The 27,675-nt window shown below is 43.0% G+C and overlaps 1 protein-coding gene across 2 annotated transcripts in view; it reads right to left on the minus strand.

Annotated features, from left to right (window-relative positions):
* Positions 1-453: 453 nt before the first annotated feature.
* taok2a (TAO kinase 2a) overlaps positions 454-27,675 on the minus strand; it is a 28,574-nt gene continuing 1,352 nt past the window's right edge. The window contains exons 2-21 of one of the 2 annotated variants that reach the window (XM_079521098.1): positions 23,338-23,481; positions 22,046-22,117; positions 20,240-20,341; positions 20,078-20,123; positions 19,298-19,394; positions 18,435-18,548; positions 16,610-16,701; positions 15,397-15,490; positions 15,038-15,119; positions 14,369-14,539; positions 12,792-13,001; positions 12,264-12,392; positions 11,443-11,679; positions 10,468-10,596; positions 9,651-9,854; positions 8,811-9,050; positions 8,042-8,254; positions 6,680-6,862; positions 5,202-5,502; positions 454-4,997 (exon numbers count right to left, since the gene is read on the minus strand). In XM_079521098.1, coding sequence (XP_079377224.1) covers positions 4,237-4,997; positions 5,202-5,502; positions 6,680-6,862; positions 8,042-8,254; positions 8,811-9,050; positions 9,651-9,854; positions 10,468-10,596; positions 11,443-11,679; positions 12,264-12,392; positions 12,792-13,001; positions 14,369-14,539; positions 15,038-15,119; positions 15,397-15,490; positions 16,610-16,701; positions 18,435-18,548; positions 19,298-19,394; positions 20,078-20,123; positions 20,240-20,341; positions 22,046-22,117; positions 23,338-23,472 — 3,612 coding nt within the window. In that variant the 5' untranslated portion in view covers positions 23,473-23,481 and the 3' untranslated portion in view covers positions 454-4,236. Of the gene's footprint in view, positions 4,998-5,201; positions 5,503-6,679; positions 6,863-8,032; positions 8,255-8,810; positions 9,051-9,650; positions 9,855-10,467; positions 10,597-11,442; positions 11,680-12,263; positions 12,393-12,791; positions 13,002-14,368; positions 14,540-15,037; positions 15,120-15,396; positions 15,491-16,609; positions 16,702-18,434; positions 18,549-19,297; positions 19,395-20,077; positions 20,124-20,239; positions 20,342-22,045; positions 22,118-23,337; positions 23,482-27,675 lie in introns of both variants that reach the window. The other variant, XM_079521097.1, reaches the window with a different exon arrangement.

Below are 27,675 nucleotides of genomic sequence, written 5' to 3' on the forward strand. Positions count from 1 at the left end.
GAGTTGCACCACTCACTTCACACAGGTGTGATTTTTACTTCCTGAATGGCAGGAGAGATGATCATGATTCATGACAGGAGAGATGATCAGAGGAGCAGAGTTTGTATCACTTCAGGACTGAAGAATGGATCGTTTTAAATCTAATCTAAATCTTGGGTCTCACATGAAACGCTGGGGAACCACTGACCTACAGGGTAAAAATTGGAAAAATGCATTGTTGTTCATGATGTTAGTGTATTGATATCTGTCTGTATAGTTATGTATTGTTGTAACACTGATTGTAAAACACTTTCCTTTTGAGAAATGCCAGTATCAACATTATACCTCTTAACCTTTGGAAAATCAATTATATTACCAACAAGTATGCATATTACTACCAACTGTACTTTGTAGAATGATATATACATCAACATCAGCCTATTGTTAGAAATAACGGACCCAATAACACAAGCATGTTTTTCCCTCATTTATTTTTCAAAATTATTATTTTTAAATGTTTCTGTACATCTAATGTTGCGACGCTCCTCCTCACGTTTTGCATTGAACCTGAACATTGAATTGGCCTCTCTGTAATAACGGTTGTGAATTAATCCACACCACTTCCAGACACACATCCACTCCTAGACACGTTTTGACCACTATCGACCTCATTGCCATCGTCCTCTTTAAATTATTCTAGAAGTCAAGTTGGAGCATGTCAGATATCCAGTGGCATCTCCATTCATTCTGCTGGCTAGGGTGCCAGCAGCGCAACAAACAGACTTTTAAATTGTGCCGTTTGTGAGGAAAGATGAAAGAGATAGTTATTCTGTAATGGAAAAAAACTAAAAGAAAACACTCAACATTGGGCTCTTGCACTAAAATCAAATGCATAGGAAAGATTCAAACTATTAAATTAATGTTCATATGAAATGTTAACTGTCAATTTCCTTTTAGGTAGTCAACAATAACTCAACTCCAACTTAAGTTGGATCATCTGAGGCCCAACAGGGAAAACCATAGATGTGAATAAACCTTGCCTTGATTACAAACCACTTAACATACTAGACACTAGAGTTACCGCAACAGATGATCAGTCACTAATCTACTCTTCCATGGATCTCATATTCTATAGAGTAAGACTAAAGTATGCTTTGTAACACGCCAGAAATCAATTACATGGTGACCCTATTATGCAACAAAGTATAAATTAGGCTCAAGACTACAGTATGAAACAGTGGTGGGTAAACCGGTGAAGCAACAAAAAAATCCATCCCTACATCACCACGCAGAGATGGGCGGGCACTCCGGGCAGGCCAACACTGCAAGCTTGCTGAAGAACGACATACCTTTAAAGGAAGCGGTTCTGTGCCCTATACTCACTCACCTTTTACCAACATTTGCACAGATGTGGATTAGTTAAAAGAAAAACTAAACGATTATCAAAGCCAGGTCCACATACACGAAACCTCTTTCACCATTTCATTCTTTTACCAGCAGTGCAAATGAGGTAGACACGACAACTGAGATAGTACTAGATCAATCTTTCTCTCTCTGACAGCAATGGTGTTATTTTAGATGACATGAATAAATTCTTCCATCCCATTATGACGAAGGACTGAAAATGCTTGGAAAAGGGGAATATCTTACAAATGACTGCTTTTCTCACCGTTCAGACCAAACATGGTTAGGTTTATTCATACAGCACTGAGGCTGGCTGGGGGGTTGGAAGGTACAGTGTTTTTTTTCTCGAGGCAGGGAGTCCAAGCTGTTCCTGTGCTTACTGAGAAACAACGTAAAACATGGCACCAAACAGCCTAAATGAATAAAACATGAAGACAACATGTAAAACATGGCACCAAACAGGCTAAACGAATCAAACTGTGAAAAATGCATCTATTCAGCGAAACCATGGACGAGTACAGTCCACATTTTAATACTGGCTCAAAAAAAAAAGAAAAGTAACAATGTCCTGCCCAGTAGACTCAGACTCTGAGACCTAGACAGGAATGCTGGGAAAGGTAGTCCTTTTTCCTCCTTTAAAAAAAATGTAACATTTTTATAACTCTCACAGTAACATTGCTCTTAATTCCCACCTAGTGGTCAAAATTGGCAACAAAAAAATAAAATAAAACAAAACCCTTAAAATTAGCATACAACATAAATATTACAACTGCAGTAGTAGTAATAATAATGAATAGCGTCTAACCTTTTTTTTGTCTGCATCTATTACAAATCTGTATAACTCACGTGACAAAATAATCATTGTTATTACTAACAGTTTTTAGTTAGTGCCTATTATGTACACTCGTTAAGTACAATGTAAGTCAAAAGTGTTGGACAGTGAACAATCTTGAGCTTTACCTGTTACATTTTACACAGGTATGTTACATTTATGCATCTATATAAATAGGTAGTGTGCATGTTATCAATACAAATGCAGTCTGTACAGAGGGTCCATGCACTCAATTGTACTAATTTGTATGCACATGTACAACTTTTATCTACACACAGCCATGGATGGGGAATAATGCCTGATTTATACTTTTATTTTTTATTTATGTTGCAGCGTCGCACACCAAAAATAGCAGATCTACAAGACTGTCTTGTGTTTTTGGTGCGAGACAAACACACAGCTAAGTAAGTATAGACGAGGCTTAAGTTGTTGGTGAAAAGTACTCTGAAAAGAGCTCTGTACACTCGGCCCACTCTTCAGACACACGGTACATGTAGTGCTTGGCTCACGCAAAACAACACTCTGGCAGCATCCCTTTAAAGTGGACTTTAAGGGCAGTGGTAGAGTTGTTTTGGGTCAACCCAACAAATAGATGGCAGTGTTTTAAATTTGTCATTTAGGATTTAACTACAAATAAGGGGGGGAAAAGAAAAGAAAGAAAAAAATAAATCTGCCCTTTGTCAAGTCCTGTGCTGTCGTTGCCTCTTGGTCACTGAGCAGTTCGAAGCAAGTTAGGCTTTACAATTTAGCGTTATTTACATAGTTACAGTGGTTCTTTAAAGCACCGCTATAGCTGAGTGGAAGCTGTCACAGGCTGTCCTCAACACCACACTCACTCTAGCTCAGGTCAATGTGTCACTGAGCTCCACTCTGAATCTAAAACCCACATCTTAATAAAAAAACATCCGGCCACACTGGCACTCTGAACAAAAAAAACAAACAATAATACTTAATGGTTTCTGCTCTGGTTTAAGCTGGGAGTCTGCTGTCCAATCATACATCATCCCACAACATAGAAAACACTGTGCAAAAAGACCAAGAGGGTAAACAAAAAAACAACAGATTATTTCTTACAAAAAGCTCAACATATAATTTACTGAATTCCAATCTACTTGTTTTGTAAGATCAGGATCATGGATGCCAAAACTCCCTCTCTGGACACAGTGTTTCTGACACTTTTGGACCATTTAGTTTGAACCCTGTGCTATAGCCTACATCTCAGCTTAAACCAGCTCTTGAATAAACCGCATCTCCCCATTCAAACGCAGACGCACAACTCAACGCATTGTCTCCGTCTTGAAAATCCCTGCACTGTTCAACAAAGGACACTGTAAGATTATTATATTTTAATCAGAGGACAGCGTCATCAGTGTTTGCCAGTAATCTAAATGTCCTGAATAAAGGTTGCTTTGCTCAAACCCTATGAAACTTGTTAAAAGAACAAATAAAAAGGTAAAACTGTCCCATGTTAAGAGGGTGCAATGAGCTAACCCCTCTCACCCTCTGTGTGTGCTTAGTTCTGCCTCTGCTCTCTCCCCTCCACCCACATGATACCTTCCGACCGCCTCGTTTCAGAAGCACAACTCAACACACGGGGCAGCGGTGTCGTGCACCAGAAATAGCGATCTACATTTCTATTGTAACGTAACTGTGACCAAGACCGCTCTCCATCTATTACAGGACTACCTTGACTTTGACGACAATTCTTCTAAAACACAGCGGAACCAGCTGAAGGAAATTGAGAAAATAAGATACAAGAACGTAAAAAAGCAACCACCTGTTAAAGCTATCTATAGGAAATATTAATATGTAACATGGTCGCAAGTTCGTAGAACAGTTTGGCTATTTCTTGTGTGCGACACCGGTGCGCAATTAAAGCCAGATTTATACCTCGTCGTACAAACTTCCCAAAAATGGCAGATCGATAAGCCCCACAATGTGTCGTGGATCTGTGAGCTCCGAGATCGGCCATCTTCAGCGATTGCCACTATAATCGTACGAAGAAGTATAAACCAGCCCTTTCACGAGTAAGAGAGGTGGGAGCCGTTGGAGATGTGCGAGGTGACCGACGTGCTCCGGCTGAGGCCCCCCTCGCTGCCGCCTCCCCCGGGTCCCCCGGACGCCGTCCTCCTCAGTGGCTGCGGGCTGTTCCTGAGGGCCATCAGGCCGGAGGGGGGGCCTCCCCGCAAGCCCAGGCCCACGTAGCCACCAGCGCTGCCCCCACCGCCCTGGGACGAGGAGGAGGACGAGGCGGAGGAGGAGGGTGGCGAGGAGGAGGAGAGGGAGATGGGGGGCGGTGGCGGGGGCGGCAGCAGCGCCAGCGACTGGGAGGAGGCGTGCGAGGACAGGTGGTGATGTTGGTGGTGGTGGTGGGAGTGGTTATGGTGGGAGGAGGAGGAGGGGTGACCCTGGTGGCCGCCATGGTGGTGCGATGAGGAGGAGGAGTAGTGGTGGCGCTGCTCTCCGGCCCACTCGCGGCCCCCCCGGTCACCGCGCTGCTGCTGCTGTTGCTGCTCCCGTACCACGTCGTCTCGGTACAGCTGCGGCGTGCTCTGGTGGTGCTGGTAATGCTGTGGAAGGTAGTGCTGCTGCTGCTGCTGCTGCTGTTGTTGTTGTTGTTGTTGTTGCTGCTGCTGGTGATGATGATGGTGGTGGTGGTGTTGGTGGTGATGAGAGGAGGCGGCCGAGGAAGAGTGTCCCCTTCCACTGGGGTTCATCTCGCTGTCCCTCCCCATGCCGTGGGAGGAGGTGATGGACTCGGCACGGCTGAAGTTGCCTCCTCCTAGGGGTTGTCACAAGCATGGCGTTTTAGTGGACAATTAAGTGTACAAATAGTCGAGATAAACTACTTAATTGTGGATTTGGCATTGCACATTGGAACATGTGGAATTTATACAGAGGAATCAATGGAAACGATAATAATTGGGATTATCTTAAATTATTGCGATTATCTTAAAAAATTATGTAATAATCTAGACGGGCCTACCTCCTCCACCCGTGGCGTTGCGCCAGGACGGCGGCGCGGCAGAGTTCTGCACACCGTGGGTCCAGTGACTGCCCGAGCGCGGCACAGGCCGCGACGGCCAGCCGCTAGAGCCCGACGACGGGCTGGGATTGGGGTAGCCCTGGTTGTAGGCCTCGGCGGGTATCCCCGACAGCGCCATGTTGCTGAAGCCCAGGCGCATGCTCTCTGAGTCGAAGGCCTCGATCTCGTGGGCCTGGCGCTCCAGGAGCGTGCGGATACGCTCCGTGCGCTCGTTCTGCAAGGAGAGCATCTCCTCCTCGATCTGAGGCGCAGACAGGAGACATGGAAACATTTTAGGGTAGGATACTAGGAGGATTTTAGGATAGGGATTAATGTTTAATTCATCAAAATGAAATCCATTAAACAAAATGCCTTTTTAACCCACAACCGGGAAAGCATCCATATCATTTTAGCCATATTTTTTACCTCTAGTTACTTTTAACTAGAGGTGGTTTCAAATGAAATCTGATTTCTAAAGGTGCATCTCAGTCTGAACACTCTAACCTGCTCTAACCACCCAAGTCGCATATCTAACTGAACAAAACGGAACTTGCAGTGTGACCCAAGCGCAACGGACGTCCTTGGAGCGTTTGAGAATTGATTTTAATATACGAGTGCGAGGGGTAATCATAATGAAAACAAAAGTGGTAGGTATTATTTTACGGAAGAAATGGGGAGTTGAGATATGTCAATTTTTGCCACTGAGGGGGCAGAAAACAGCCCGGTCACATGGTTCATGTAACTCTAAAGCCCATAAGCCAAATTCCAATACCCCAAATCTCGGCCACTCGCTCACTCACACTCGGTCACTCCAGCATGGCAAATTATGGTGAAATTGGTGCCCTGCCAAAATATGTGACCATGTTGTGGACTTCACACAACTTACATGGAAGTCTTTAAATGCGTGGACTAAATACTGCTAGGTTGAACTCTGCTAATGAACAAACTGCAATGATTTATGTTCGGACACTGACGTGTGATGTCAACACGATTGTGACATATTTCAGCAGGACACCCATTTCACCGTAACACCACCATGATTTGAGGTATTGGAATTTGGCTTTAGACTCCAATTCCGAAAACTTCTGGTTCAGTCCTTTGTCACTCTTCACCAATAGAAGTCTATGTAGAAGAGCCGCCATTGGACTGGCCCCATGAAGTGAATGGAGTTGTCGTAACTCTCTCATCTATACGACTCTGGGTCGCGCAGGGCGGCAAGTGAACGGTAAAGATACCAAGGATTCCACAGTGAAGTCACTGTTATGTTATGCAACGCGGAAGTAGCACAGACTCGAGGCGGATTATAAACCACAGTCAGTGACGCATATATTTTCACATGAGGTGGTTAGGGAGTCCGCAGCCAAATGTACCGTACAGCAATTTGGGGGGGTCCTTGACATTAAACGGTTTGAGAACAACTGGTTTCCCGTGCATTGTACCCTTTGCTCCAGCAGTGCCCTGCGGATGGACACCCTCTGCTCCAGGTCCTTGGCCTCCCGCTCGTGCTGGGAGTCCGTGTGGATCTTGATCTTGCTCTGGTAGGCATTGAGCAGCTCCAGCTCCTGTTGCAGCTGCATGCGCAGCACCTGGTACTCTGCCTCCTGCGACTCATCCAGCCGCAGCTGTGATGATGGGGAAGAGAGAGGCGGTAAAAAAAAGCCTTCAGTAGAATACAACCTGCTTGGGGTTTTAAGAGAAAGGTTTTCTGGATGGTTCTATATCCTGAATGTGCAATGTACATCAGTGGTTGTGTGACACGAGGTGTGCCTTGTGATGGTGTTTGTGATAACCACATAGTATTGTTGCAATATGGGAAATTATACATTATCTGTATCAGTACTGGACGCACTAATTTTCAAAAAAAGAGGCAAATTCTACACCCTAAAATGTATTTTTTTATCATTTTGACTATATAGAATAATAAGTAAAAGCTCCCACACGAGGGCGACAGATGCTTTATTGCACCAAAACAATCTGCGATGTTTCGAGCACAAAGCTCTAATCATTTTGACTCTGGCATCCCTATTTTGGGCATTCCATTAACGAAACAATGATTTTTGAATTAACACATTGGCCGTGTTTGGCGTAGATCTACGTTTTATAAATGAATCTGAGCCCCCACAATTGGCATAGATCTACGGCTTATGGTCCTTTATACAATTTACAATTTAATTTAGGCATTATATAATTTAATATTGGTTACTTATGATCGATCGAGTAGTAATGCTACTTACATTAGCACTGGGTTGCTAGGTGAAGATATAAACAGCCACTGTTTGTTCATTTCTCTCGCCTTTATCTCAGATTCCTTGTCCCAGATGGCATTTCTGGTCAAAACAATCTTTATTCGACAGTCAAAGCCAAAGTAGTAATGGCCACGGTAAGCCTTTGTGATCTCCGAGTGAGAGAAGAATATCCGTCCAGTCAGAAGAACATCCAGTTCCGGTTTTTGGCTCACAACGTGCGTTGTTAGCTTGTTGTAGATCTGCTATTTTTGGGCTCAAGAGATTAAGGCCGGTTTTGGCAGCGTCACAAGTCGCAGTTGCAAGGTTTATGTTTCGGGTGACTTAGATATGCGATCCGATAGATTTAGCGTTGGTGGCTTTCACTTTCGGTACACAGACCTGGGGTAATGTTTGCCTCAAGCAAATCCGCTCAGAATGGAAGGCATTCATAATTAATACCTGGCATAACAAAGTGTTAATTGTAACTATGTGCGCCCCAATGTGCTGTGGTGTGTGTCATGTTGTTGCGGTGGTGTGCTTGTGCCCGGTGCGCGGAAGTTTCCTTGCCTTACTCACAGCCTGTGTGGACAGCATGTCGTTGATGGAGTGGTCGTACTGCTCGGCCAGGATGGCCAGTTTGCGCGTCTGCTCCTCCTTCAGCCTCTTGAGCACGGCCTTGTGGTCGGCCTTGGGCGTGCTCTCCAGCAGGTGGTTGCGGAGGGCTTTGTACTGCCGCGTCTGGATCTTGCACGTGTCCTGGAACTGACGCTTGATCTGCATCTCCTTGGACTGAGCGGAGGCGAGGACAAAAAGAGTGGCGTTAGCAATGAACAATGCCATTTTGTCAGACGAGGGATATGCAAGAAGACGATTGAATGTCATAAACTTTGTGGTAGGAAAAAATAGAACCTGGACGTAATAGTACGTCGATGTCACATTGGCCACTTGATTTTACGTTACAGTAAATGAGGCTGCCATGCTGGTCCAGGTAACTTGTCATAAGTTGTTGTGAGAGTTGTGTATTAAGTAACTGCAGACTAAAACTTGTTTCTGTGACCATTACTATTACTATCTAGGTCAGGGGTGACCAACCTTTTTTGACTTAAGAGCTACTTTCAAATGACCAGCTCAACAAGATCTACCCACCTGAAAATAGTTTAAATATGTACCGGAGGGTGCTTTAGAATAGAGGCGCTGGCATTACATATAAGACAAATGCACTTGGAATGGGAAATAGAGGGGGAGAAATGGAATAGGTAGGTTATTACATAAGACATGCAGCACCGGAATCCCCCCCCCAGGACTGGATTTATAAACAGTGGCTCTGGGTCACTCCCTCCTTTACCTTGAGGCTCTTGGGCTGCTGGCGGACCTCGACGGTGTGCTTCTGCCGCAGCTCCTGCTCCCGGCGCTTGTTGTACTCCATCTGGTTGGTGAGCTCCGTCTGGTGCTGCGTGCGGATCAGCTCGGCCCGCGTGCGCTGCACCGAGCCCAGCTGACGGAACTCCAGCTCCTGGGTGGACTCGTGGTGCCGCAGCAGCATGGCGCACTCCAAGTCCTTCTGGGTCTGCTTCTTGTTCAGGTCCTGGAGAGGGGGGACATTAATAAGAGCCAAATATGAGTGGGCTGATACTTGCTGCTGGAGCCCGACATGCATCGTCTAAGGAGAGGGGGAGGCCCTTGCCTTCATCGCTGCGGCAGGAGACAAAGCCAGTAAAAAGCACAGAGTAGACATTAAGAGAGACTTTCCATTGCCGCTCCTAGGCAATATAGAAAGACTATATACATAATCTATACCGGTACTCTCAGATTAAAATCCAAGTGCTTGCATCCAGTCTGTGTCTTAAATACTTCCAAAACATAGCATTTTCTCTCAAACCTTCCTTGTCAAAACACTTCTGGTGTAACATTTGCCATGCACAAACGAATGAGGAAAACGTTTGAGTGTGGGGTTCAGCATGAGCCGAGTTCACAAGCAGGCGCTCACCCAGGTGTGAGACTGTTCATCCTGGAAGAGTTCACGGTAATCGAAGTCAAACACCAAATTCAAGCTGTTCATTCGTTTTCTTGTTGTTGTTTTTTAACTCTGTAACTCTACTTTGACTGCACACATCCCCGGGTATGGACTATTATATATTTATTTTTTTCCCCCCGTTGGTAAACGCTGACATGGAGAACATAGTACCTCTCTGAGCAGGTCTTGTTCCAGGTTGTGTCTGGCCAGCAGCATCTTCCTCTTGTACTGACGACACTGCAGCTCATAGTATTGCCTCTGCCTCCGCAGCAGCCCGGCCTCCTCCTCCGCCTGCATCTGCTGCAGACACTCCTTCTGACGGACCAGCCACTCCTGCTTCTCTCGCTTTGGGGTCGACTGGTTCTCGTTCAGCTCCTGTTCCCACAGACAAGGAGGCAACAGTCAACACATTGACTGCCAGGTAATAATTAATTAATTCTTCCGCCACTGCCAGTGTTTTTCAGTGAAGACCCTTATTTTGAAGGCCCGAGACGTGAACCGGATGTAAACAAACACTGTGTTGAGTGACAGAAGATCGTATTTTCTTTCACCTGGAAAATATATTTCGTAACCACGATCATTGGTTCTTTTAGTTATGGGCTGTTAAATAAAGCTTGTTTTGACAAAAAACGCAATCTGGAAAAAGAATCAGAGACAAATGTATTTTTCTAAATCTGATAACCTTGAGGCGGATGGTTTCACTTCCGGTTGTATCTGTCGCTTAGCAGCCCAGAACTATTCATACATTGGCGAAAACTGCACAATCCATTGCCTTTGGCAGTGAAGCGTTGGGATTTTAAAAGGCGTAAATCGGTGTTGGTCTTAAGCTAAACAACTAAATGTTTATGATTGAAAACATTGATTGAAATTTAGGAACAAAATGGGCCCTTACAGGTATGTAACTCTCAAGAGGTATGGGGGTTCAAGGCCTACATGCATACTAACTGGGGTCCTTGAAATAAAATAAAAAGTTTGAGAAACATCGTACTTCTTTGAGCTGTTCCTTGCGCTGGCGGTACTGGCGTTTCTGGGACTCCAGTAAACTGGTGAGCTCTTTCTTCTGCTGGCCCAGAATGTGCTGCTGGAATTTCTTCTCCTCTGCCAGCGCAGCTTTCACCTGCAGACAGACAGAGACACAGACACACACAGCAATGTTTATGGTTGTGTTCAGTGTCAATCCAACCAGTTAAAACAAGCAGAATATAGCACAAACCACACCAATGGGTCAAGAGTTGAGACGCAACAAAGCGGTTTTAGCATTCGTCACAGCGGTGTCATATGTCCTGTTGCACGTTGGCGCATGTCGACACAACTGATTCAATTCAATGTTTGCTTGCAACTACATGTGTCTACTCGCAACCGTTTAGTTGCAAGGAGTTGCACGGCGACCCATTGGTGTGGTTTGGGCTCAACTCTGACCTTTCATCATTAGAAATGTAACATGGAAGCGTAGGGGTCCATTTGGTTCCATTTGTTACACTCTTTGGAACAGAAACAATGGGATGCTGTAAATGTGACCGTGTATAGGGTCGCCGACATTTTTCTTGACGATGAATTGTCGCTCAAATAATTATGATTAACGATTGAATTGCTTTTTCTGTAGTTGAACATTGGAACATTCTGAAAAGAAATTACATTACTTTGACTTTTAGGCTTCGTAAACAAAAAGGTCCACAGGGAAGATATGACAAATCATTTAATTAAATCATTTAATAATAAACAAAAAGACAAGCTCAAGGCGCGTCACTTTTGAGCTTGTAGATCGGCTATTTCGAATCAACATTGTAATGATTATGATGATTATGCAAAAAATAATTGCGATTACCTCAAATAATGGCTTCCCTCACGCCTACGTCGCTTCGCCAATCCGATCTCTATCTGTCGGTCCTTGTCCCTTTTGTGCCCATATATGGATGCCATACACTCGGCCAGTCAATTTAATATAGGATTGTGCCAGGCTCACCTCTTTCTCAAGGATGGCCTGGTGCTTCTTCACCAGCTTGTCGGCCTCGGCAGAGAAGCTGTTCCTCTGGCTCTCCAGCTCCTTGTCCAGCCTGAGCTGGTGCTCGTCCATCTCCGCCTTCAGCTTGTTCTCCAGGCCCATGAGCTGCTTCTGGTGCTGCCGCCGCATGCGCTTGTAGCCCGACATCTGCTCGCGCAGCGCCGAGCCCTGCTCGTGCTCCTGGATCTGACGGGTCACCTGCAGACAGGTAGTAGAAGCGGTCACCATTAGGACACTTTACACTATGTTTGGCTTGGGACATGCTTCCATAGCAGTGGTTCCCCAAACTTGTGCAACATTGTTTTCTCACTCAACAGTAAACCAACCAAGATACAGTATAAGGGTATGTGCACTTTTCCTAAGTTACAGTTTAATGACTTTTCTGTCTGGCAGCCAAGTCTATGGACTTTTAATGTTTATTGAGAGCACTTTCCACAAAAATCGTTTGCCAGCTAAGTCTATGGACTTTTAATGTTTGTTTAGGGGCACTAAATGATGATGTGAGACTTATTGTAGCTATTGTCACATTATGTATCTGTGGAACAGTCAAACTACATGCTTCAGGGTGGGGGGCCCTCAGTTCAAATATCATTCTTTTGGGAAGGTTGCAGCCTGAAAAGTTAGGGAACCCTAGCCATAGAAGACATTCTGGCTGCTATGGAATCCAAATGACTGAAATCAGTCGTGACGACTGAGAACTTGAATCCATGTCAGCGACACCACCGTCATTTGACGCAAAGCATGAACTGACCTTCAAGACCAGGACTGGGGGTCTTACTTACCAGGGAGGCGGTTCGGATTGTGGCAAAGTGGTCACGGTTGCGATAGTAGGCGCGGCGCCGGCCGGCCGAGGGGGCCTGGGGTTGGTCCATCTCTGGCTGGTAAGGGTCATCGTAGATGTTGTCCTGGCCCTGACAGAGGGAGAAGAGCAATACATGAGTCCAACAAACATACAGTACACATCAATAAATGTACTGGGTTATTTTCTTTTCTTTCCTCCTGCTGAAATAAAAAATGTACTGTAGTGTGGACAATGTTTTTCAGATTGGGGACAGGCTGGGATTGTGTACCAGTAAATATTTCAAGAACATTCCCACAACCAGAACAAAGATGGGTAAGTAACCATTTGTGTACTGGAGAGAGTAGCCATTTTGCACACCTAATTGATAGGACAGGTGCATAGGACTGGACAGGCGACGCTTAAGAAGACAAAAAGGAATAATGCGCACTGACTTCACTTACAGCTAACTAATGCAGAAAATTAATTTTGGTCACACAGACCGACCGCCCTGGTGGCATGCGTGCGTTACCGTGGGCCGGTGGATGATGGAGCTGTTGGAGGCCACCGTGTGCTCTCCTTCCTGCATCATGGCTATCTCGGTGCTGCTGTCATCGGAGGCGTCCCCCAAGCTGTTGACGGAGCTGCTCTGTGAGCTGGCCGAAATGGACATGCTGGGCACCGACTGGGAGCTCTCCATGCTGTTCACTGTGCCCGTCCGAAGAACGTACTGCTCCGGATCCTGACGTCAACAACACCACAAACGCGTCAGAACGTCATTGAGGCAATTCACTGATTACGGAAAGGACAAGATTTGAGACATTCACAAAATTGTAGCCACACGAGTGCTGTGACCACCAAAGTTTTTGCTCAATTAACATGTTCATCTTTTGGTGAACATAACATTTTTAACTATTGAACATGAGCATTGTTAAGTTCTGCAAGCGTTAACGACACTCATTATTTCAAGTTGCTAGACAAATTGTCGCCTTTTCTCAATACCAAGATCGTAAAGAAGTGAGCAGAGAGAACACATCTTGTCATGCGATTGCACTCAAAACAGCAGGTTAATTTTTATTTAATTTAGACTTTTTGTTAGGTTTAATTAATTGCACAACCATGCGGTGGTATTTGTGGTATTTGTCAAGGCAAAGCTTTACAAAAGGTATTATATATATATATATATATTCACAGTTAAAACTGGCACAGCAAAAAAATAATAAATAATTGTATCATCATCACCATTATTTCAACTCTTGAGTACAGTTGAGGGACAGGCCCTCATTTTCAATGTAACAACATTCCTCTATAATTTGTTTGTTTTGTAAACAAATAGTTTCTGTAGTTCTGTAGAACATATCCTTGGACCCTCAGTATGTGTACACAATACTACACATTCATATAGCACACTGATAATGACTCTTCCGGTTACTAAATGACATACAGGATGTAACCACAGGGTGGAGCCATATTTTATGCATTTGAAGTCCTGCATAATTTGGTTCAAGCTAAATAATACAACCACTGTCTTCTCCATTTATTTTGTTTAACAGTTTGTTTAAAACACTTTTAACTGCCGAAGATGACGATCTCCGTCTTATCTAGCCCATCTGTCATAGACGGAGATCTCCGTTATTTACTGCTTTATATTTGTTATCGACGAGCACTACACTACTGTCAATTGCAGACATTCAAAACCGGAAGTCGTTGGTCGGTCTGCGAAATGATTCCCCTTTAACGGGAGCCGAAATCTTCTCCCGCTGATTTCTCTGAATCTAAATCACAGATTACGATTCAAATCAAAACACGCGTTTTTGACAGCCCATCTATATAATTCATGCCTCGGGTGGCCGGCGATCCTCCCACGATGGATTTGGTTAGGCGCTATCTGTGGACCCTTGAAAACAAGATGATTCATCTCAAGGGGTTATTCCCAATAAAGAATTTCAATTAATTGCAAACCATGAACATGTTCATATAAATCAAACTACAGCAAATGTGAACTTAACTTTGGGCTAGCTTTTGAAGTGTGACCTCATTATTATGCTCTCTCCCTGTCTTCATACCCTTGCAACCCTCTCCCTCCCTTTGTGCCCTAGAGTGCCTTACCTCTTCATCTTCCCCTCCCTCGGACACTGGGCCATTGTGCTGCGTCTCCTGGAAGAGGATCTTCTTCATCTTACGGTACTGCAGGTTATCCAGCTCGCGCACTGCGTCCTTGGTGCGTGCGATCAGGTCCATCACCGCTGTCAGTGGACGCTCACGGCACAGGAAGCGATGCTGGGTGGTGGGGAATTGGTGCATGTTAGCACAGCGAGTAGGGCTGGGAAATATACTACATTATCATGATTGTTATTTCTGAGAAGCCAATGCAAACAGGTGCTCATAACAAAAAAACAGGGCACAGTAAAAATGGAGGAAACGGCGAAGGCGACTGCCTTGTTTTGAACGTGAAAGCTCTTCATCAGCGTGTCTCTTTTTCTCTATTCTTTTTTCAAATGTCATTCAGTATGACAGGAACATTATTTGTCAACATTTCTTAGCACAGTTAGTTGGTTTCAGTAAATAAAGACATACCATAGAGGTACGTTTTATTCATGTAGTCAAGGAATTTGAGAGAAAATGTGATGATATGGAACCATATCAAGCATTAATGTTTGGGCCACGAGGACAAGCGTACACAAGATGTAATAATAAAAACGTGTGTGTGTGTAAGATGTAATACAAAAAACATCTGTGTGTGTGTGTGTGTGTGTGTGTGTGTGTGCACGTGCTTACATTCAGCAGCACATCGGAGGTAGGCCGGTCTTGGGGAATCTTCTGTAGACAAGAGTCTACGAAGTTACGGAAGTAGTCGGACCTGACGAGAGAGGGAGAGGAGTTTTACCATTCGTCTTCCAAAAAGAAGAGGAAGTACAAATAAGCAAATACGTGCCGAACAAAGAGGAAAAACAAAGGGGGAAAAAAAAGACGTAGTAGAGGAGTTATGCAGCGTGGCGTGCTTAACATAGCAGATCTACGAGCTCACAGCGCACTACATCCGTCGCTGTGAGCTTGTGGATCTGCTATTTTGGACGTGTGACACCATGGTACCACAAAGTAGAATTCAGGCTTTAGAGAAGTGAGTGTCGTCTCACCAATGGTTGGACTGCAGGATGGGACTCTCGTTCTGGGCGATGTGGTATAAGGCACTCATAGCATTCATGTTGAACAGTGGAGGTTTTCTCTCAGCTACAGAGGGGGAGCACAGAGATCAATATGAACATATCGGAATAAACAGCCTTCTTTTATTCAGAGGTGGCACCCTGTAAAATGATCAGTGTTCAAGTCACATTTGTATTAGTAGTCTTTTATTTAAGCAACACCACTGGTAGCAATTCCCAGAAATCTGTTTGAAACCAAATTAGACTTGCCCAGAAGCATCTTCGCAAAACAAAGCATGGTCTGAGAGCGGAGAATATTTTGAGAAGCAGCAACAATGTCAATGGTATGCATTTACTTAAGGAATGTCAACATGATACATTCACGGTCACAAGAAACTCAATAGTTTTAAGTTACTCAATTTAGTAGTTAATTTATTTTCATTTGGACGCACCCCTCAACAATCTGCTCCAACAACATAAAAAAATCACCACAATGTGTTATTGTGCAGATTAAATGTATGTACACTATGGTACATTATGCAAACATTCACATTTTAAGCATTTCGCAGACGCTCTTATCGAGAGTGCAAGATCAGAGTAAATGGCATGAACCCTAGTCAACAAACGGGGTAAAAATAGTCACATAAACAGCAACTTCAAACCTACCATCTGCCTTAGCATGCCATCTAAATAACATTTTAGATCGACATTATATAACAAGCTTCTATCAAAAATGGGCGACAAGTATGAATACTAATATTAAGAGGTGCTAGGGGGGTGGGGTGGAGTCTGAAGAGGTTAGTATTCAGACTGCAGCAGAACATGAGTGAGTCTGCAGTTCTGACTGGGGATGGGCAGGGGGGTGTTCATTGCTTGGAAGCCTGGAGGGAGAAGAGTCTAGTGGAGCGTTGGCCAGGGTGTCATGAGGAAGGGAGGTACACAGACGTCCTAGTGTGTTAACTGATCGGAAAGGAGTGTGTGGTTGGATCATGTCCTGGTCTCCTGGAGGTATAGGGCTGCCATGCCCTTGATTGCCTTGTAGGTCATCATTAGTGTTTTGTACTACTGGGTAACGCGGTGTTAGCTTATATATCTGCTATTTTCACTATTTGTCACAGTATAGTCAGTGGATACGTGGGTAATGAGTTGAAAATGGCAGTAATAGGACTGACTGGTCAAACATGGCTCATGTGACAAGTATGCTTACCTAGCTCTATGCAGGTGATTCCCAGGGACCAGACGTCCACCTTGCCATCGTACTGGCCCTCGTCCATAGCCAGGATCACCTCAGGAGCCATCCTGACACAGAACACACAGGAAGCCAGCACTTTTACATGACACAATCATGTTTGGAGGCAGCCAGCGTGAAGTTTGTTGTGGTGGGTTTACTTAATCAGAGAGCAAGCTTAAGAAATTGAATTAACCTCTGATGCAATAGTCCTGTATTACAGTATATTCTCAACCTGGATGGCTTTAGTGATGAAGGCGTGTGGCCGTAACGTGGAGGTTTCTTTTAAAAGTATAATATGATCATGTCATTACAATAACGGCATTGTAAGTGTTCTTCAAGAGTGTGCCTTGGAGAGCGAGAGAGAGATGAGAGGGGGAGAGTGAGAAAGAAAAAAATAGCAAGCTAGAAATACTGGCTGTGATGCAAGGCCTGTGTTTGATCAACACCAACAAACATTTATAAATGTGCAAGTTAACAAACCAAAACCCCCACATTTACTAGTGAGTTCATGTCCGCAGACATTCAACTCAGTTCGAGCTGTCTGGAGTCCAGAAAGAATGACAGAGAGCTTGATGTGTATGAAGACAGAGAGACCAGTGTTGTTACAAATATGTTTATGCCAATTCAGGACATGGTGGCAAGTTTTTTTCTTAACTTGTTCAGTGACTACTGTATGGCGTGCAAATCACACAGGCTGGTCTTATCATCAAGGTCCCTTTAATTTGTAATAACTTCATAGACTGACTGATTAGCTGGTTTACACAATTTGGCTGCATGCTCTAACTCAGTGGTTTTCAACCAGTGGTCCTTGAGGAGGTTCCAGGTGGTCCCCAGATAAATGCTGGAGAGTTGGTAACCAAATGGACCCTTATTCAAGAGTTAAAATTATTGTTAAACATCTGCATTACTTAATTTACAGAAAGTCTACTCAATTAGAGAATGTAGAATAATTGTTATTTTGATCAACATTTGCCTGTGTCTCCTATTAGCCGGGGAGCCAGTCACCCAAGATTTGCGAGTGCCTGTGATGTCATGACATACTTTTTATTTGTGTTTTTTCTATTAATTTGGTCATTAAGGTCCACAGAATGAGAGGTCTGCTGTGCCGGAAACATCGCCATAGACAATCTATAAGGCAAACAATGTCAAATGGATTCATGATTCTGAATCCATTTCAAGCATTAGTTTTGCATGAAAAACACTCCTTGGCCTAAAAACGGCCATAGCCGTCATCACAAATGTGATGAGGTCAGCCCAGGGCACATTTGGGCAAGTGGATATGGCGGAATTTAGGCCAAGGAGTGTTTTTCGTAAAACTAATGCTTGAAATGGATTCAGAATCATGAAAACCCCCTAATTTGACATTGCTACTTAAAGTATATACTACTTATATTGGTTGTCTATGGTGTGGTATACATATATTTTCACGATGTTTCCGGCATAGCAGACCTCTCATTTTGTGGACCTTAATGACCAAGTGAATAGAAAAAACAGAAATAAAAAGTATGTCATGACATCACAGGTTAATCTCTATTCCTTGAGCTTTAGGGCCAGTGGCTCCCCGGCATGGAATTGGACAAAATCTTATCCAAGGGTAACAAAATATTGAGGCTAAATCTCATCCAATGGTGGTCCATGGCTCAAATAGTGAATAAATAATGGGCCTTGACATGAAAAACCAACACAGGAATCACCATTATTGCCTTTTCATACACAAAACACATACACGTCAAATGCACTACAGGGAATGCATCCTCTGGGTGCACTTTCCTAGTTTAAGGACTGTAGCACAGGCACTCACCAGTAGGGGGTTCCCACAAAGGAGTTGGCTGGGGCCACGATGGAGGCTGAACCAAAGTCACCCAGCTTGACTTGGCCCGGCTCTGTCAGGAGGATATTGCCTGCTTTCACATCTCTGGTGGATAGAGACGCCATAAATATGTCACAAGTTAGCACACATAACCACCTGAACCCAAGCGTCCCCATTCTGGGCTGGGTCGAATATTCTGCAAGGTAGCCGATGTACAACCTCACAATGTCGTGTCGCCTTGTGAGCTTGTAGATCGGCAAGGACATTTAGTGTAGAGCGAAAACAGGAGTCAACACAGAGGCGTATCTACAATAAGGCGAGGGCAGGCGTCCGCCTGTCCAAATCCATTTTCTGCCTGGCCAAAATCCATACAATGAGAAAAAAAGAGGCGACAAAAACAAGACCTGAGAACTATTAGTGGGCAGCTGATTGGCCGTTGCGGTAGAGCGCGACCCTCAATCACCCATTGGAATGTAAATGAATGCCTTTCAGCCTTTGTATCCTACTCGTTTGGCAGGTATATCTCTTTGAAAACCTTTAGTGCTATGATTGTGCGCGGGGAGACGACAATTAACACATCTTGCCTGTCCAAAATGTAATTCTTGCCTGCCCAAAATGTAATTCCTGGAAACGCCACTGAGTCAACATTGTCTTGAAAATCTATTGATACCCCCATGACAGTCACAAGAACACCTGAATCACATCATAACAGAGCAGTGGTCGTGTGGAACAACATCAATGCATCATAAGCCTAGGTGTTGTAAAAGAACACCTGCATCACATCATACAGAGCAGTAGTCGTGTGGAACAACATCAATGCATCATAAGCCTAGGTGTTGTAAAAAGTGGTTTACCTGTGAATCATATTGTGAGAGTGAAGATACGCTAAGCCTAGTAGTGCACCATGGGTAATAGCAGCTATTTCCACCTCCTGGAGTGGCTTCTTGTGAACTGCAAGTCAAGGAAACATAAGGTTAGAGCAAAAAGACACAGAGACTAGAGAGCAGCTCAATAATTATTTAACCACTTAAGCCAGATTTATATTTTGACGGTGTCGTACAGTAAAAATAGAAGAGCTGATCCAAATTGTTTGAAGCTTGGTTCGATGGCCAAGATTCGATAGTGAAAAACAAAATTCAACTATTCGTTTTTTATTATTTAAATTAATTTAATCAAAATTGCCAATCTACAAGCCCACAACGTTGCAGCACGACATGTTGAGAGCTTATAGATCTGCTCCCCTTCAAATCCACATGATACGTTGGTTTTTTTCCGCCTCTCTTCACTTCCAGACTAGGTCAACTTGACAGGTGGATAAAAGCTAGGCTGGCTCACTCCAATGGTTAAAACCACACCAGAAATGTACAACTAAGCATACGCACAATGGATTATGCTTAATTGTACATTCATATTTTCAACCTGGTGTCATTATAGGCACAAATGGTACTTTCTTTTAAAACGTAGAGCTGATATATGGACAAATTATAACATGCAAGGCTTAAGTGGTTAAGTATACAGCAGTGGTTCTCAAAACATTAATCGCCCAGTCTGAAGTGCAATACATTTGGGGTGTACTATGTACTGCAACAAGCCATACAAAATAAAATACATATGAAAGTAACCGTTGTACTGACCTTCTAAGAGATCTGAGGCCGAGCCTAGACAGTACTCCATCACCAGCTGAGAACAGAGCAGTGGCATGAATTATGTCACACAAGACCCACTGCTTCTCAGTTACATGTACCAGTGAATACTGTATATTCAAGTTTTTAAAGGGTGAGTTCACACACACATACCCATGCTGTGTGCTCTCTCAGGTAACATCCTCTGTATTCTATGGTGTTGGGATGGCGAAGCTTCTGAAGAAACTTCACCTCCTTGATAATGTCCTGCCATTTCTGGAGACAGAGAATAAGATAAAGCAATTAATACAAAAATTGATAGTCATTCACACACCCTCATGTCTCCCGGACAAAGAAAACAATTATATTTCTGTTGTGATTGCAAAAATCGATTGCACAAAAAGGTGCAAATGTTTATTTGGTTAGCATAAAATTGAGCATCTCCGATTCTGCGCTCATATAAGAGTGTGTGGTCTGAATTCCTTTAACCAGTTTCAAGCTGGCAGACCTATTTTGGGCACGTCAAAACAATGCAGTGGGTAAAAGGTACAATCATGAGTATCCACATTGTCACACTGTTGCCAGTTGAATTCATCGTACCCGTCAGCCGTCACATTGCTCAATGAAACCACAAGCTGCATGAGCCGACATATGCCAGGGTGATTTTCAGCTCAACGAAACAAAACGTGTTGATTTTATCAACTAAAACTATGACAAAAAATGTTTGCCAACTACCTTTTTTCACTGACGAAAAACTAAGCTGTGATGACTAAAACTAAGACCAAATAATATTTTTTTCGGTGGATGAAATTGTCAATATATATATATATATATATATATATTGACAATTTCATCGAACGAAAAAAAGATTGACTAAAATGTTAGGGAGGGACTAGTGGAGAAGAGATCCAGTAGAAGTCATTGTATGTTTGCGCTCTATAACTAATAACTAAACTAACTAAGTAAATACAAATGTGACTGTCAAAATCACTGGGACCCGGTCTCGACAATTACCCTAAAAGGAGCTGTAAATATCAGAGATATCTAGAGAGTGATTGATTCCCCGTGCTTTAAAACTTGTATTTTTATTTGCAAAAATAGACGATGACCAAGTTCAAAACACATTGCATCACAATGCTTAACCACTTACCCTATTTCAGAACTTTAAAACAATATAAGCTCACAGCGTGCAGCATCAAATTCTTTTTGAGCTTATAGATCGCCCATTTTAAGAGATCTTGGGGTATTTATTGAATGTTTCCCCCTATACTTAAATGCCAAAAATAGGGACACCAGGTTGTGAGTAGTAAACAAATGAAACATGTAAAATAAAAAACATTTGAATGTTGTCGCAGTATTGTATTTGATAGGTATACAAATAAGTAGCCGTTTGTTAACAAAATGAATGACCTTCTCTGTTATAACAGGGTTCTTGCATTGACTATCGTCATAAAACCAGCTACGACGCTGCCAAAATGTCTGACATTACTAGAACTACGGCGTGGATGGGCTTGAATGGCAACCAACCTTGATCGTGCCACACTGAACGACCCCGAGAAGTTTACAAAAGACTGTGTCCACAGAAAGCAGTTCATCAGGAGGAGCACTTTGGCTATCATGGGCAGCGCGCTCGCACAGAGCGTTGTAAATGGCTGGGTTGTGAGACACAGTCAGGAGGATCAAATGGTACTTTGATGAGCGACACACCTCTCCAAAAAGGTGAGCTATTTTCTTCTTGCGCTTGAGTGCTCCACCAATAAAAACAGGTTGGTCGCCAAAACATGATTGCTGGGCCCTAAGAAGACTAGCGCTACAGCGCATCTTTACCATAGACATGGATGGCAGAAAGGCCCTGGCAACTCAAATATGCGATTTCCATGGACATAGCCCCTTTATACTTTATGTGTTGATTCCATCCGAGTTGTTGATATTGCACTGTGTATGTGTGTGGTCACTATGACAACACTCTCGTCTCGTTACCTCATTCGTTTGCTTGCCACTGTAGGACATCTTCTTGATGGCCACCACCTCATTGCTGCGCACATCTCGGGCCTGTGGAACAATGGACAGATTGTGGAAACGCAGACAAATCTAAATGCAAACCAGTCGACCTGCCATCCTAATTCACAGGCCAGTACATAAACATTCAATCAATTTAGGGAGGTGGATTTGGGTCATGTTAATAAATGTTAATTGTATTGCAAAACATCACAGCAACACATACTGTATGTATAGTAACATGCATGGTGGCATTATTACCATGCATGATATACCAAGCAATCAGATTGAGCTGTTAGTCAATGCATTTAGACCTGAGGCTGATTCTAAAACCGCCTTCTAAAACCTACCTAAAATAAGTAATGATGTTGCTACATGCATAGCAACAACTAATACTACAACAACTAATAACACAGAGGTAGCTCCCGGATTGAAAGGTATAATAATGTTTAGGTAATAACCGTAATAACCGGTCTAGCTAATCATAAAAAACCTTCATATTCATAATGAATTATTGACTCATTTTTTGTTGGATTTTAATATTAACATATTGGCTTATTCAATGCTTTTTTGTTTTTAATTCTAAAAAGCAGCAAGCATATAATGCAGCATGAAGATGTAAAGGCAAATGGCAATGATGGTTTTGAATGTCTGGCACTGAGGATTTGGTGTTCTCTTAAAGTAACATTTAACTAAACTCTCTCAATCAAGAAACTTTCCGGCGTTTAGTCTTCAGGCTATTTCGTTCTTTGGTAGGTGATGAAAAACAGCTAAGCAGCTGCTGAAAGCTGCCAAGAATTCACTTCCATTCATTAGCGACGTTATACCATGAATGCAAATGAATTCACAAAAAGCCATTTTTGTGACACATCCCTTCCCCTGAAATGTTGATTTCCTTTGCATGTACAGTAGCTGGGGAAAACAATACCGTAATAGGCTAATGGTCTCCCATCACAGTAAGTATGTAATATGCTATTGAGGAAACATACAAATATGAGGATGAGATCAGGCTGCTAAATTCATTGAAACATTCCCCTAAATGTGAAAATCACACCATTTGTTGAATTATTCATCCTCACAGAACATTGTTGTCAAACTAAAAACAAGACTGTGTGTGATATTTTGCAGTAATTTTGGGTGTGAATTTACCCCAACCCAGAAAGAGATGAAACATTTTTGTAACATTAGTTATCACTGTTGCAGAGTGAGCCTTTAATTAAGGGAATGCAGTCAATGTGTGCCTTCAGAACCAACAGGCCTGTTTCTGTACTCACAAAGTAGACTGCACCGAAGCTGCCATGGCCGATCTCACGGAGGTCAGCAAACAGCTTCTCTGGGTCATCTCGGTAGAAGAGCTCTGCCACCTCCGGGTCCTTCAGATTGCCTGCCCGTGCTGCACTGGCGGGCATGGCCAGGGCCTGGCGGAGAGAGACAGGGGCCAGGGTTACACTGGGTACTAGTACTGGACAATCCACCAACCATGGGAGCCAAATATGACCGACCTACCAAAATAACCCTGCCGCTGGTCGAAACAGCTAGTGAACATACCATGCCCTACCCATGAACCATTACTATGTAATAATCAAGGCCCCATTATGGGACGCACATTTGTCAAAATTAGCCGATCTACTAGCTCGTGACACGCCAGCTTGTAATCAGTTATTTTCGGTAGAGGTGGAAAAGGAGTTGGCCTACAATAGAGCCCTGGGGGCTAATATATATAGGGTTTACGTGGTTTAAAGGTTATCTAGAATACTGACACAGGCAATGTCACAAGACTGATTTGAATCTGTGACAAGATACGTGACAAGGAAGGGAGGTGCACAAACTTGTCCAAGCACTGTCTGGAACAGCTCCTATGCATTAGCAAGACCTTAAGGGGCCTCTACAAACTAAGCTGTCTTGTCCTGACATCTCCTGACTACATCTGGAAATCAGATCGGGTGTCGTCAGGTGAAATCTCACCTTTTAAGTTGCTCCAAGTTACTGCAAAGACTACAGCTGATGGTACTGACAGAGGAATTAAAGGCATACTCTCCCTTCCCAATGAGTCCCACTGCCTATTAAAACATACCCACATTTTACACCCAATGGCTTATTTTACACAAGCCATTGGGTGTAAAATAAATGGCATCAAAGCCAGGACATGCAGGTGTGAGCATGCAACATAATGTCCCAAACAATTACCATCATTCCAATGTAATACATAGGAATTATGAGAGAAGGCTGCCTTATTCAGTAATAAAACTCCAACATACTGTACATACTGGAGAGACAATGTCATGTATATGATATCTAGACACAATCTACAGTATATGTGAGATATTCAACACCGTCAGTTGGAATCTGGCTAAATCTTGGTCTTTATCACACAGCTGGATGTTAACCAAGCAGGAAGTGAGAACACAGAATGAATTGGATTTTCCTCCAGTCCATTCAAAAGCAACGACAGCCAGCCCGTTGTGAGCTTGTAGATTGGCCATTGTCGCTATTTGTCGTACAACAAAGAGGAACACCCCCTCCCTTTGGTTCTTTTTTCCTCCCTTTTTACAAATGCGACCCTAGTTATTTAGTATGGCGAGGTGCTGGCTAGGACAGTCATTCTCAACCTTTGAGAATGACCCCCAGGATTTTGTATCTCTGGGAACCCAATCCATCTATAGCTGAAAATAAATACTGAATTTATCCATTGGGTTCCATTTGTTTCAAAAACTCAGTCACAGACCGATAATGGTCCATTTTGACCTGGCGTTGAGAAAGCGTGGGGCTAGGACGACAAAGACGACATCATTAGCATGCGTCTATGATTCAGTGACTGCATGAAGACGCACGCGGCCTTGGGGCTTCCATTTAATGCAATCCTTCATGGACCACTTCCTTGAACCACTTAAGCCCTATATAATTCGACGTATGTATAGTAGCAAAAATAGCCAGTCTACAAGCTCACAAGACAACACTATGAGGAACATTTATTGAAACTTCTGCAAATCGTTGCCTATAATGACATGATGCCAAACACAGGGAGTTGAACTTGAAAAGGTTGAAAGTGGTAAACGTAACTATGCAAGGCCAGGGCACCACTGTATGTGCGTGGCATCTGCATGAAGTACCATAAAACAATTTCATGGCATCATGGAGTAATTTGCTGGTGGTAAATCAGAGGAAGCACCACAGCAGAGGCGTGTGTTGTACAAGTGTGTACTGTGAAGCCACAAACACACACACAGACTTCAACATTCAGTACAGACGGTACATTTTAAAGAATCGTCGCTGTCGGGCAGAAACCAAGTTATCTCCATATTCCACCCTTCTTTGCATTAGTGTCATGCAATAGTAGCAAAAATACTAGCCGATATACAAGCTTACAACGTGCCGCATTGTGAGCAGGTAGTTCTGCCATTAAATATTTTTGAAAGGTTTCACCTGTAGTGAAATGTCCAAAATAGGACCGCCAGGTTGAAAGTTAGGGAAGTCTGTATGGCTTATATAAATATTATTAACCAATGAAAGTAGTGATGCACCGAATATTCGGCAGCAGAAAATGGTAAAAAAATGTAAAACCCATAATAGTGATTATTATTTTAAGTTTTGCCATAACCATTTATTTTGCCATAAATCAGGTAGCTTTAAGGTATGGCCATGACATCAATGGTAGGAAAAAAGATATATAGTATTAATCATATTTGGATATTCGGTATTCGGTTTTCGGCCAACCGTTTCCTATATTCGGTATTCGGTTTTGGCCAAGAATTTCCCTTTCGGTGCATCCCTAAATGAAAGGTATTAACAAGAGCTTGTTGTGACCATAAATACATGGTATCATTATGATAGCTAGAGTAACATACACAGCGACAATATATAATATCCTGTGACAAATGCACTGACAAATGCACATCAATCTGGCTTTTAACACTTGCAAATCAAACATGAAACGTTTGCAAGGCAAGCAACCGACTCTTTCCACCGCAAGTGGCTGAACATTCTTTCAAATAAGTGTGAGTGTGAAAGAGAGACGTTTCTTGTTGAACAGAAACGGCGAGTCATAATTTGGTGTGTCAATGAAGGCTGATGACCATGATCACATGGCTGAGCCGACTCCGAGCTCCCAGACTTGGGTGGCTGGCTGATATGAGTCGTCATTGTAGAGAGGAAAGCAAGGTTGTTACATTTGTACAGTGGAAACTACTTCTGTAGTATAACTACTTATAACCGTTTCCTCACAAAATACAGTAACAGTACATATATGTGCGTGTGACGTGTAAACAAGTAAAATATCAACCATTAGTACAAGCCATTATACAACTAGGCTATACGTGTCAGCTCATTGTTTTTATATTTGGCAGCCTGAGTCATGTCCACAGGCTGGTGGTCAGAGGCTTGAGGATTATGGGGTTGTCTAAGTGTAAGGCAAAGCAGCTTGCAACATACTGTTCAATCTCCTCCATTATAGGCAGTCGGTCTATTTGGAGGAGAAAGCGCTTTTAGTACCCATGATTTTTTTTCCCCAGGTGTTGGTAATATGACAGACTATGACCAATGTTGGCTGTTCATGTGCTGCCTATATTCTGTACATTTAGGGCTTGTTTGGATTCAAGCACTGAGACACATGATGTTTCGAGTGTGTGGGATATCAGAAGCAACTGAAAAATATTTGTGCCCTTGTTGATAATGTATTTTTATAAATGTGGACTCAAATAAAGAAATGTAAGTGTGTGCATGCATGCATGCGTGCGTGCACACACACACATGTTTTTGTTGTCTGTTGAACTTGTGTAATTGTTTGTGTTAACACCGTTTTTATTTTATGTCTATTGTACTGCCTAATCACAGATATATAAGCTAATAGCACGTTGTTAGAACTGAGTAGAGTGCTGAAATGAATACCCTGCCTGCTACTGTAAGCTTAATTTTACTCACATACTCACACATGCCGACAAAAATTGGACTTATCTCTGGTTCCTAAACTTTAGCTAAATGCAACAGACAGTATAGTGTTTCCTCAATGTGGAGAAAGCATTCCTTCTCCTCCTGACTGATGTACCATCTGGTGATAAATAATGGAATATCTCGAGCTGCTCCGTCATGATACCACCGCTAAGTGGAGAATGACTTTGCTTCATCCCTTGTTGAGAAGCTACAGTTCTATGTTCAGACCCCAACTCAGCGAACCCAACCCAGAATCATGGGAAAGATAAACAAAAGCGTGGCTACATAATAAACGATACAACAAGGCTATTATGTCAGCCTGGTTTAACCACTAAAACTCTATACTTCATTGTATGTCAGACAAAAAAATGTCTTTAAGCTCTTTTAGTGATCTGCAATTTTGCAGGGTTTACTTTTTCCCCAAATGTTTGACGTTGACTATTCTGATTTTGACATGCCCAGGCCAGGAAAAAAAATGTCAATTTACAAGCTCTCGACACGTCACGTTTTAATAATGTGTGCTTGTAGATTGGGTATTTTCACTAAATGTTCTCTGCAGAATAGGGATGCTAAAGCTCATGTGATTAACTTTGGAGAGATGTCAGATTGCATAATGCTTTTTGGACTTGGAGCCAACAACATCACAAACTCATTAGAAAAGAGAAGACTCGTTCCAGTTTACAAGG

This window comes from Electrona antarctica (assembly GCF_951216825.1).
Source record: "Electrona antarctica genome assembly, chromosome: 14".
In the NCBI taxonomy this organism is placed as follows: Eukaryota; Metazoa; Chordata; class Actinopteri; order Myctophiformes; family Myctophidae; genus Electrona; species Electrona antarctica.